The sequence below is a fragment of the Solenopsis invicta genome, chromosome 11 (genome assembly GCF_016802725.1).
Source record: "Solenopsis invicta isolate M01_SB chromosome 11, UNIL_Sinv_3.0, whole genome shotgun sequence".
Lineage (NCBI taxonomy): Eukaryota > Metazoa > Arthropoda > Insecta > Hymenoptera > Formicidae > Solenopsis > Solenopsis invicta.
In genome coordinates this window covers 15726793-15739521 of record NC_052674.1, presented here as the reverse complement: position 1 = coordinate 15739521, position 12729 = coordinate 15726793, and the positions used below count along the sequence as shown (strand labels likewise).

Genomic DNA, 12729 nt, shown 5'->3' with positions numbered 1-12729 from the left:
GGGAGGGTCGCCTACATCGCTCGTGGGTAAGAAATGGGTTTATTTACGTCAGGCGCCACGCCAATACTCCTCCCATTCGCATCCGTAACCGCGTTCACTTGCAGTCGTTGATCGCGGGGGCGCCACTGCCCTCCGCAAGCGAGGTTGATGTCGGACCGTGCATGTTTTTCCTTAGCGTCTGTGTGCGTCGCAGGTTCGTTGCAACCTTGCGCATCCTCGCGACAGAATTCCGTTTCATCCATCCCGTCTGATCATTTCTCCCATGGTGCTCCTTGTAACTCTAACTCCGCTGTCGCTCTTTTGGCTAGGATTCCGCGGCCCAAAAAGAACTGACGGTTTATCCGGGCTGCCTGTTTTTCTTTGAGGCATTTGCGTCTCTGCTATGTGAACTGTCAATCGCTCCTCCCTCACTTTTCCAAATTTGCGGACTTCTTTCACCGGGAGACAGTTGGTTAGCGTTTACGTGTCCGGCGACATGGGCATCACTATTCTCACATCATCACCTAGTCTCTACAGTGGCCTTCTCGAATATGTCTTGCTCCGCATCTCTATAAAAGGCTCTTTCCTTCTTCTTTTAGCTGTTGTCTATGGACCTCTTAAGATTGGTCACCTCTCCATCTTTTAGGCTGACTTCGAGAAATTCCTCCCCTCTTTTCAGAATGCAATAATCATTGAAGGTTTTAACATTGACATCAACCACCCTTCTCATGACTCTGACTCTCTTACGGATTTCTGCACCGGCAACCATCTCTCTTTCGGCCTTTCGGTAACACTCACCACACCATTTTATCTCATATCAGGATAGATCATTGCCTTGTCAATGACCTTGCCCTTGTTACCTCTTATAACCAGCTGCTCGTTCCTTTCTTGTCAAATCATAATCTCATCAAAGTTGCGCTCAATCATACATCGTCTTCCTCCTCGCCTTGTCTGCATCCGTGACCATTCTGGAATTGATCCGCAAGAATTCCATAACTTCTTGCTTTATTTTTACTGGCCTGGTATTATCCGCCTCTCACATGTTGACGATATAGCGTTCTCTTTAAACCAGTTTCTTACCACTGCTCAGGATACGCCTTTTCCGCTGAAATCGTTCGTCACGAGGAAGCTACCTGCTCTACCCTAGTGGATTAATGATGACATTTGCAAACTACTGCGAAAGCGCGACTCAACTAGACAAGCCTACCTCCGTTATTTTTCTCCCAAAAGGCGTGTAATTTTTTGCATTTTACGCAACCAATCAAAGTCTGCAATAATGTTAGCCAAAAGTTCCTATCTTGCAACCAAACTGGGTTTGACCGACAGCCCTGCACGTCGACAGTCAGAGCTGCGCTTCTTGGGTTTTGCCAACGCTAAGACTTTTTATCTGCATCTCGATCTTCTGCTCGATATTTTGAATACCTTATTTACTTTTGCTCACTTTACCTCTCATGTCTTTTCAATTTTCTTGTCTGGTTCCTCTTTTTGCACCTCCCTTCCTGACCACCCCAGTCTTGCTTATCCTCCCCCCTGCCTCTCTACTTTGTCCTCATCCTTATCTGATCCTTCTACTTTTTACTTCCTTTATATCACACTCGACGCCCTGCTGCGTGCTCTAATGCTTCTAATACGATCTCCCACAGTTTCTTTCTTCGAAAACTGAGTTCCCTCCATCTGTTCTCCTCTGCCTGCCAGTAAGTGCAGTTGTACCTTTTGGACCCTTCATCAGCGCGTGCGCGGCCCGGAGGGCGTTTTCTTCTTCTGGTTACCTATCATGACCGGTGTCCCCCAGGGCTCGGTTCTCGGCCTCTTGTTAATCTCTTTTTTCATAAATGATCTCAGGTTTGTTTTAAAACACTGTAAGCATATCTTTTAGGCTAATGACTTGCAAATCTATTTTCACTTTCTGCCATCAGATTTTAATGCTTCTGTGACAAAGATCAAAGAGAATATCATTGCCATATAATCCTGGGCCTCGATTAACTTTCTTACCTTAAACGGACAAAAAACCAAAGCAGTGCTCCTGCGGAATGGTCAGTTTGTTCATAGCCTCCCCTCCTCTTACATTCAATTGCACCTAAAATGTGTCTAAATAAAGTTCACCAATAAGGTCACCAACCTTGGTATCCGTTTTACCAACACTCTTAGTCGGGCGGAGCATGTACGTGATACTTCAAGCCGTGTGAACGAGATCCTGCGGCGACTAAAGGCTTTTTCCAACAGCTTTTCCTTGCGCCTCCGTATCTAACTCGTCACGGCCCTTATCTTCCCCGTTTTTGATTATTGCGCGGCCCTTTTTACTGATCAAACGGAGTCAGACGGAGACTTTAACAAAAGTTAAAGCTTAGGTGCTTGATACACTCATGCGTGCGGTTCATCTACAACTTACTTAAAGATGAACACATGTCAGGATACTACGAGAGGCTGGGGCGGCTCAACTCTGATGACAGAAGGGAGTACCTTACATGTTCTCTCCTATTCTTCATTCTTAACTCCCCCCTACCTCTCCGAAAACTTAAATCCTCTTCACCGTTCTTTCTTACACCTGCGCTCTTTACCCTTCTCTTTCCTTGATCTTGTCGTCCTCTTCCGCCGCACCTTTACCTACCAATGTTCCTTTCATATAACAGCGTGCTCTTTATGAAATAATCTTCTTCCAGCCGCCTCGACTAATGAATTCAAGCGCTTGCTTTTTAGTTACTTGAAACCGCGGTCGTGCTGCGGCGTTTTCATCCCTGGCTTGTCCTTAGCCTTTTCTTTGTCCGCTACGTCGCTTTTATTTTTGCTGCTCTTACACACGGCTCTTTTTTAAATACAACTTATTTCTGTTCTCTTTTTAGTCACTTAGCTGTTCTGTAAGAATTAAGTTCTATTCGTAATCTTTAACTTAAATAATTTGTTTTCTTTCTTTTTTCTTTAGTTTTTATTAACTTTTCGCACATGTATTTACATTCTATTTACATTCGTATTTGCTATTTTTTTGTTTCCTAGTTGTTTTATTTTAGGTTTTTTTTTATTTTTATTTTTGTTATTTTTGTTATGTACTTTGCGCCATAAATTCTATGTATGTACTTTTATTTCCTATGTTATATTTTTAGAGGACTATGCCCTTTATAGGGCATTATAGAATATTAATAAAAGCCAAATTAATTAATCAATCTCGTTTTCTGTGACAAGAAAAGTATTACTGTTTCTAAAAACTCGACATGTAAATACTTTTGTAGATTTCGTGTAATTTTTGGTTTGATTCTTTGATACAAAGAATTTCCTGTCACTTCTCTTATCAGAATCATTAAAATCAAGATGAAGAATAATTACATTTTTAAGTTAAAGCTAGCATTGTAATGTGACAGAGAGAGAGAGAGCGAGAGAGAGGAGGGAGAGAGAGAAAAGAGGAAAAGAGAGAGAAAGAGAGAGTGTGTGTGAGAGAGGAGAGATTTTTGTGTATTATATCAGCTGAGCGCAGCTGGCGCTTCACGACATACCCGCGCATAACGGTGAATACGCCGCCCCTGCGTACTATTTGTATTTGACCCGTGATACGCTAACTTAACAGGCTTGTATTTCAAAATCTAAGCATCTGCTAAATTATTGCCGAAGGAAAAATCGTCTTAGAATTTGACCAGGAATATGTTCCTTGAAGGACAACGGGTTATTCTGAATTACCCTGTATATAATAAATCTTAATAGCACTTTCTTTTAAAACCATAATACCATTATCTACGTCAACATCTTTTCAATTTTTTTTCTTAAACTAGATAAAACGTTGTTATATTTTTATGAGCATAATTCTCATGTAAACTCTATTATAATAACTGGTGACAACGGTTAAAAATTGAAAAATAAAAAATTACGCCCCGGTTTCAAACCGCGGACGTAAAAATAGGTTTTTATACTTTCATCTGACTTTTAATTATTAAAATTTATATTCATAATTAAAATCTTTTAAAGTTGAAAAATTATTTTCATTATGTACTTAAAAAAATTATTTCAATTATTTTCTTGTTAGTAACATCACACACATGCATATTGCACATATACACGGATATTATTTTCATTTTTTTTTCCTCTTTCTTTAAATATTAAATTGTTATTAGGTGTTAAACTTAATTCCTGCTACTTGCTACTAAAGGGTGCTGGTTCCAACGCTGGCGAGTTTTGACAATAAAGTCATATGTCTTTTGTAGTCTAGACATTGCTGAAAGTGATTTAATTTTTTTATAGATTAGATTTCTCGACGCCAAAGACATTTTTCATTCGACTGGAAATGAATCGCGATAAACTGTTTTTTTGACATGTACTTTTTCACTACTTCAAGAAAACCGCAGCTGAAGCGCATCGTTTATTATCCAAAATGTATGGTAATAAAACTCCATCGGAAAGAACATGTAGAATTTAGTTTGAACGCTTCCGAAATAGTGATTTTGATGTGAGAGACAAAAAACGTCCAGGACAGCCAGAAAAATATGAAGATGTTGAGCTGTAAGAATTGCTCTATGAGAATCTAGCCCAAACGCTTTCAGAACAGTTAAATGTTACTCCAATGGCCGTCTCAAAACGCTTGCATGCCATGGGAAAGATTCATAAGGAAGGGAAATAACTACCACATGAGTTGTCAAAAAATGCCATTTTTAAAATACCGTTTGACTATTGCAACTTCTTTGCTTGCCAGGCAAAAAAACAAAAGTTTTTTGTGGCGCATCGTGACTGGCGATGAAAAATGGATTCATTTTGATAATCCCAAACGGAAAAAATCATGGGTGGTCCCCGGCCAACCATCTGCTTTAATACTGGAAGCATTGATATTCCCGGAAGAGGAATATTCACGGACATAAGACCTTGCTGTGCGTTTGGTGGGACCAGAAAGGTGTGCTGCATTACGAACTTTGGGTCCAAATGAAACTGTTACAGCTGATCGCTACCAATAGCAATTATACCGATTGACTGACGTATTAATGCAAAAAAGATCATCCGTAGTCAACACTGGATGCAAAGTTATTTTGTTGCATGATAACGTTCGACCGTATGTCGCAAAAAGCGTGAAGCAGGTACTTTGTGAGCTTGAATGGGAAATTTTGCCGCACCCAGCGTACTTTTCAGACTTAGCACCGTCGGATTATCATCTCTTTCGATCGATGCAACACGTACTTACGGACACATACTTCTCCAGTTACAACAAAGTCCAAAAATGGGTAGATGAATGATTCGCCTCAAAAGACACCGCGTTCTACCATCGTGGGATTGCCCTGTTTCCGGAGAGATGGGAAAAAGTAGTAGAAAATGAGGGAAATTACTTTAAGGCATTCTTTCATCTTCCTTTCAAAACAAATTGATTTTATAGACGAAAAAACGGCAGGAATTAAGTTTAACATTTAATACATAAACTTATTTAGCTCTTATGCCTTCCTTTGTCGTCCCCCAAATCTTTTCCTTCCCGCTAGGCGCTAAAGTGTGCGCGCCAAAATTCGAACAAACTTATGTAACAATCCAATCAATCAAAATTCACTTATTGTATACAAAAATTATTTTATTTCAGTTAAATATAACAGAAAACCGCTTTTTGGAGAATATTTTTGCTGTGCTAAAATACGAAGCTTATTATAATTTACAAAAGTTACGAGAACCAGTTGACAAGAACAAGTGGTCGACAGAACCGGCCGTAGTGAATGCTTTCTACAATCCCAACAGAAATGATATCGGTGAGTTATATATTATTATTAAATCATAGATGTTACATCAATTATAATTAATAATTCTCCATCTTTTTCTGTCATTACATGTTACAATTTCTTTTCAATAACGGTGTAATAGACTAAGTATACCAGTTTCATCCTGTTATATAAAATAATACACACGCCAATTAGTGAGAATAATGAATTTTATACACTACTCAAAAAAAAAAGAAAAAATAGGGAACACTTTCCATATACCAAAAATTATTCTATTTTCAAATGGCTGTAACTTGTCAAAAAATCATCGCAGATAAAAAATGAAAAAAGCATTTTAAAGCTTGAAGTTTCAACTTTAACAATGTATTAACAGATTCTCCAAAACTTTTTAACTTCCTCGTCTTATGTAGGAAAGAAGCACACCTTGTTTTGTTCCTTAAAATTTCATATGTTTGACACATTGTAGCTCGACAAACAAATTTTTTTCAAACAATTCAAGTATAACTTCATAAACAATTTTGCCTACAAAATGCTTTCTTCAAAATTTTTTTACAATTTTTTTTTTAGACCAAGTTACGCAACTATGAAGCTAAACTTGCATCTTTACAAATGATATCCGTACTCTACAAAAAATTATTGTACACAAAAAATTAAAAAAGCATTTTAAAGCTCGAAGTTTCAACTTTAACATGCTATCAATGGTTTTCAAAAATTTTGTCAATTTCTCAGTGCTATGCTCGAAAAAGATACATTGCTTTTTCCTTAAAATTACGTATTTTTGACAGCATGTAGTTCAATAAAAAAAATTTTTCTTAACAAATGCAATACAAGTATCAAAGTACGACACTTTCTTTACAAAATGCTTTTGTTTAAATTTCCTTACGATTTTTTTGATCGAGTTACAAGACTTCGAAGAAACATATTTTTTACAGTACATTTTTCCGAAAAATGACGTTTACCGCTGACATTAGCATTACACAATGTGCACTACGTAGAGGTTGCCAGGATTTTTGCACATTGTGTGTGTGTGTGTATGTTTGTGTGTGTGTGTGTGTGTGTGTGCATGTGTGTTAGTGTGTTAGTGTGTACATGTTTAATATTGTGTTTGTTTCTCTCTGATTAACTACCGTTTGTAAGCGTTTTCGCCTATTATGCATTTTACAATCCAATCCTGCGGATTGTTATGCTTCACTACATAACGCGTAGACATTTATCAACAGTAGAAGTTGCACACATAATTGGGCTTTTGCAAGAAGGTTTTAGTATGCCTTACGTGGCGCAAGGTATTGATGCACCCGTGTCCGTAATGAGTAGAGCTTGGTCACGATATCCAGACACAGAACACTTACACAAGGCGTAAGATCAGTGGTCGTTCTCGAATAATAACAAATAAACAAAATTGAGACGTTATGCATTACAAAGCTGAATAACTATCGTTAGAAGTATTTGCGATGACATTCATGTGCGCCATGTATGCGAACAAACAATTTGCAACCATTTGAGAGAAGCCAGTCTTTGTTCTCGTTTTTGTTCTCGAATAATGACATAAAAAATTTAAAAGAATTGAGAGAAACCTGTAAACAAACTTAGCATGACATTCCGTAAAATTGGATTGTAAGATGCATAGTAGGCGAAAACGCTTATAAGCAGTAATTAATCAGAGAGGAGCAAATACAATATTAGACACACACACATACACACACACACACACACACACACACACACACACACAATGAGAAAAAATCAGGCCGGCAACCTCTACTTGGTGCACATTGTGTAATGCTAATGTAAACGTCATTTTTCGGAAAAATGTACTGTAAAAAATGTGTTTTTTTTAAATCTTGTAACTTGGTCAAAAAAAATCGTCAAAAGATTTTAAAAAAAGCATTTTGTAGAAAAAATGGTCATACTTTATGGTATTTGCATTTGTTAAAAAAAATTTTTTATTGAACTACAAACTGTAAAAAATACGTGATTTTAAGGAGAAAACAGTGTATCCTTTTCGGGTTATAGCATTAAGAAATTGAGAAAATTTTTAAAAACCATTGATAGCATGTTACAACTAAAACTTCAAGTTTTAAAACGTTTTTGTAATTTTTTGTCTACAATGATTTGTTACGAAGTACAAATATTATTTGTAAAAAAATGCAGGTTAAGCTTCAAAGTTGCGTAACTTAGTAAAAAAAAAAAATTGTAGAGAAATTTAAAAAAAGCATTATGTAGGCAAAATGTTGTAGTTTATGAAGTTATACTTGAATTGTTTGAAAAAAATTTGTTTGTCGAGCTGCAAAGTATCAAAAATACAAAATTTTAAGGAACAAAACAAGGTGTGCTTCTTTACTGTATAAGACAAGGAAATTAAAAGAACTTTAAAAATCAGTTAATTCAGCATTAAAGTTGAAACTTCAAACTTCAAAATGTTTTTTTCATTTTTTATCTACGATGATTTTTTGCCGAGTTACAACCATTTGAAAATTGCCTAACTTTTAGTGTCTAAAAAATGTTTCCTATTTTTTTTTTGAGTAGTGTATTTTTTTTTGTTAAATGTATCAAATTTATAGCCCACTCAGAAATAGTTCCTTGAAACCATGTTTTGATGTCGAAAATGTAAGTCGAAAATTTTTGAAATCTTTGTTAATTTAAAAGGATTTTTGACTCTAATTTTGAGTAATTTTTGACTTTTATTCAACATTGAAACGACACCGTTTTGAAAAGCTATTTTGATGTTTTTCGAGGACATTCCGTCAAGAAAAGAAAACTAATTTATTTTTTCTTTTTTTAAAGAATTATTTCTGACGAGTGAGTTCCAGTTGCTCACAGAATAAATCGGACATAGCAAGTTAAATGAAACCGACACAGTGACAATCGGACACAGCAATATTAGGAATTTCAGTGATAAATAAATATATTTACTAAATTATCGTGCGGAACATAAATGCTTAAAAAGAGGAGGGGCCTTGTCCATCCCCCCGCTTCTCCTTTCCTAAACTTTTTTTTTATAGTTGGAGAATGCGTTACCGCATTTCCGTGCCCTATGGAGATAGGACACGGGGTATGTAGGGCTCCCGACTCAAACCAGGGCCAGTATACCTACTAAACACCAACTGTTTCTGATGTCTGGGCTCGGGACGGATCACAGGATCAGAGTAAACATGCACCGCGATCCGTCCTAATCTACACGAGTCCCCACTCAAGAGCAGAGACTTCCCTCCGGAAGTCAGCAGCTGACCAGTGGACAGTCAGCCGGGATGCGGGTTCGCGACACCTCCGGCTCCCCAGCCCTCGATGCCCCTAATCCTCAGCCCCAAGCGGATCAACCGGCAAATACCCGCTGACACCGCGAGGGGCGTACTTCCTTTTTCCCATAAAAATATGTAACGAAAACCACCATTACTGTGGTGAGTTCTCATCTCGTTGCTCGGTTCCTTCTGTCCTTGAGAGAGGAGGAGGGGACCTCTCCGGGCGATCCCATTTACGCCCGCGTTTTCTGGATAGGCAAAAAAGGGGAATAGAGCGTGCTAATAGAACTGGCGCAGGTATCTGCGCCGCTCCTCCCTCTGCTGCGTCTTCTCTTTGCTGATGCTTTTGGGTCATTTTCTCGTCTCCTTTCGGCCTCCTCCTTCCGCCTTATTACGCTGACGCAAAAGGAGTTCATCGCCTCTCATCCCTCCGGGCTGACTAGCATGCTCTTCACCAACGATAAGTCGTCACCAATTATTTTTGAGGACACGGCGCTCCCCGACTTAGCCGGGCACTCCTTCAGGGTGTGCTGCGCCGTGTCTCTCTTTTCCGGGCAATGGTGACACCTTGCAGAGGCCTTCCTCACAACCTTCTTGCACAGATACTCCCCGAAGCAACCATGCTCGAGAGCACCTGCGCCGCGTAAAAAGGAAGGTCCCTCTCCTTCATCTCAACCTACTCCTTCAGGATAAGTCCAAAGGCCCGTGACTCTCAGGCCAGCTCTGGCGTGTGGCAGTCTGTTCTGCCAATGTTGGAGGACTTCGCACTTAGCGAGTTTTCTCCTAACCTCCACCATTTCCTGCGTTAATGGCTTCCCCCTGCGGGCGAGCCCCTCTTTCCAGTCAAAGGTATCTGCGAAGGAGCGCGCCACGTATACTCACGGGGCCGAACCCACAAGCACGCACGCCGTTTCCCAGGGGACGGTGCCATACGCTCGTGCAACCCTGATGGCCATCTTCCGCTGCTCTTTGTGCAAGAGAGTGATGTTGCGATTATTGGTCACCAGGGAGTCGTACTACACCGGCGCCCTGTATAGTGGTAAGAAGCAAACTAGTTCTATAAAGAAACGGCAAACCTCGCGTGGGCCCCCTAGGTTAGGCATGATACGACCAAAACTGGTCACCGCTGTACCCAACCTGATGGCCACCCACTCAAAGTGTGGCCTGAAACCCCAGTACGAGTCGAGGATCAGTCCCAGATACTTCATCTAAGACTTTACCTCGATCTAAGTCTCCTTGACGGTGATATGGGACTACCTCGGTCCCTTCTCCCTCGGTATCCTAAGCCATAGGGCCTCTGTTTTGTTTAGGGCCACCTTAAGATTGAGGCAGCAAATTCTTCTGAGCACGTAGTTTAGGCCCGTCACCACGGAGCGCCGTACCTGCCCTCAGTCGTTGCCAGAAATGACGACCAGGTTGTCGTCGGCGTAATACACCAACGACACCCCGGCAGGGAAGGGCTGTTTCAGGACTGCGTCGTACCTTATGTTCCACAGGAGCGGCCCGAAGACCGAATCCTGCGGAATTCCCCTGCTAACCGTCCAGCGCATTCTTGGTCCCTACAAGCGATATCTCGCTCGGTGAAGTAGGCCCATACTGCCTCCTCCAAATAGGAGGGAACTCCCTTCTTCTGGAATCCATCTCTGATTTTACCTTAGGGCAAAGTATTAAAGGCGTTGAACATGTTTAAACTTACTGCCACAACCACCATGTCCCGGGAAACCGCCCTATCGACCAGGGATCTCAGCCGACGAATTGCTCCGACGGTCGATCTCCCTGGTCTGAAGCCAAATTGGCAAAATTCCAGATCGGGATCCACGGAGGACATGTGGAATGCGAGACGACCACCACCCTTTTGTAAAGTTTGTCCACCTTGTTGATGAGACAGATGAGTCGGTGTGCCGAGGGTTCCTCCACAGGCTTGCCTGCCTTGGGCACCAGGATGAACCATGCTTCCTTCCATAGGGTTAGAAACCTCCCCAACTGAAGGCACCAGTCAAACAGACACCTGAGTCGGTCCCCCAAAGTACATAGAGCGATAGACTACATCCACCCCGAAATCCCGTGCCAGGGGCGGTCTTTTTCTTTAACATCTTTCTGACTGCCTTAGTCAGTTTTTTCGCGAAGATGTACAGGTCCTTGGTCCAGCCAGCTTTTGCCTGAACCACGCCAGGGTCTTCCCGCTGGTAACCGTCTTCTACCGCGTTCCTCGAGAAAAAGGCTGCAACGATATCTCTGAAGAACCCCGGATCCAGGGTCTCTGTTGCCGGGAAAACCGCCAGCAAAAGTTTATTTCGGAACATGCGGTACGGGCGCCCCCACGGATTCCCGTCCAGATTGTCCAGCAGCACCCCTATGCTTTGGACTTCGCTTTTGCAATGGCAGTTCATAGGGTTTTCCTTGCCCCGCGATATCCCTCGCAGGGTCGTCTCGTCCTCGTTGGTTCTTCTTCTCCGTTGAGTTTCCGTGTACACGGCCCTCGCTTCTTTAGGAGGGGAGGCAGCGCGGCATAAAAGTATCGCAAATCTGCCCCATTGCGTCCCTGAATCAAGCCTCTTCTTTCTCAACATCGCACCTGTCCCTGCTTCGATCCTCTTCTCAGGCTTTTATAATGGCTGCTGCTGTAGCTACGTCCCCATCAAGGCGCTTCAGTGACTATTTGGGTGCAACACAGGCTTCCTTCATCCTGATGCGTCTTCCGCTCTTTGTCTTAGACGAAGAGACCTATATTGCAATATATCTATGGTCCGAAAAAGTCTCCTTGTCCGACACCGACCAGCATTGTACCCCTCTGGAGAATTTTGGGGACCGGATGTGATATCTACCACCGAGCCCCACGCAAGGGAATTGGCATTAAAGTCCCCAGCCACCAAAACTTATCCAGGTAGGAGACGCCTGACCGCTTTCCTAAATCTCTCCAGCCTCACCTCGTAGTCCGCGAGTAAAATATTAGGGGACATGTAGGCGCCTAGTAGATCATCTTCCCAACGACAGGCATAAACCCCTCGTCCTTTTCAATCAGAGCAAGAAGGGTGTCGTTTCGTCCGTCCTTGGCAATGGTCGCAATCAGTCCCGTCTCGTCTCCCCGTCATCTTGCGTCAGCGAGGGGAACTGTGTAGAGCTCGGAAACAATCGCTAGGTTCATGTTTTACTCCATCGTTTTGACCAGGAGGCCCTATGCTCTGGTGGAATGGTTAATGTTGACCTGGAAAAAGCGATGACAGGCCATTTAGACGTCCGTGTCCATTGCCTCCTCCAGGCTGCCCCTTTTGGTTGTTGTCGGGCATTTAAGCTTTATGTCTCGTTTGCCCCTGAAGAGCTTGGCACAGCCGTAGGAGCTATCTCCTGCCTCTTCTTTGTGTAGTCCTTCCGAGTCCACCCTGTGGGGTCTCACGGGACCACTCTTGTTCCGATCTTCGTTCTTTATTTCCGGCGGGGGAGTACAGGCCTGACTTCCAAATCTGTGTCCCGGTCTTCCCAAATCCGCGCCCAGTTTGCAGTGGATATCTTCCTAGCAGCGGCCTGTAACCTGTCCTCTTGGCCACATTGGTAGCACGCACCGTTTCTATCAATCGGCGAGCTGCATTTAGCGATTGTATGGCCCGTCCTCTAGCATCTGAAGCATTGTGTAGGTCAGGGCTTTAGTGCCTCGACTCTGGCCACAACCCAGCCCACTTGGACCCTCCCTGCCTGGGAAGTTTTTGCGCTGCCGCCGCGGGGCACCTGATCCTTACGGAATCGAATCCACTTCGCGACCGTTTAATGTTGTCGACTTGTACCTCCCAGGGGCTGCATCCCCCGACTGAGCCATAGCCCTGACCACTCCCTGACTATTTGTTATG

At 42.2% G+C, this 12729-nt stretch overlaps 1 protein-coding gene across 8 annotated transcripts in view; it reads left to right on the top strand.

The window, feature by feature from the left end:
* LOC105200443 (neprilysin-1) overlaps nt 1–12729 on the top strand; it is a 524884-nt gene that overhangs the window by 338513 nt on the left and 173642 nt on the right. For all 8 annotated transcript variants that reach the window (XR_005575917.1, XM_039455238.1, XM_039455241.1 and 5 more), the window contains one exon: nt 5516–5678. Coding sequence is in view for 7 of the 8 variants with exons in the window: in XM_039455238.1 (XP_039311172.1) it covers nt 5516–5678 (163 nt within the window). In the remaining variant the exon portion in view is untranslated. The remainder of the gene's footprint in view (nt 1–5515; nt 5679–12729) is intronic.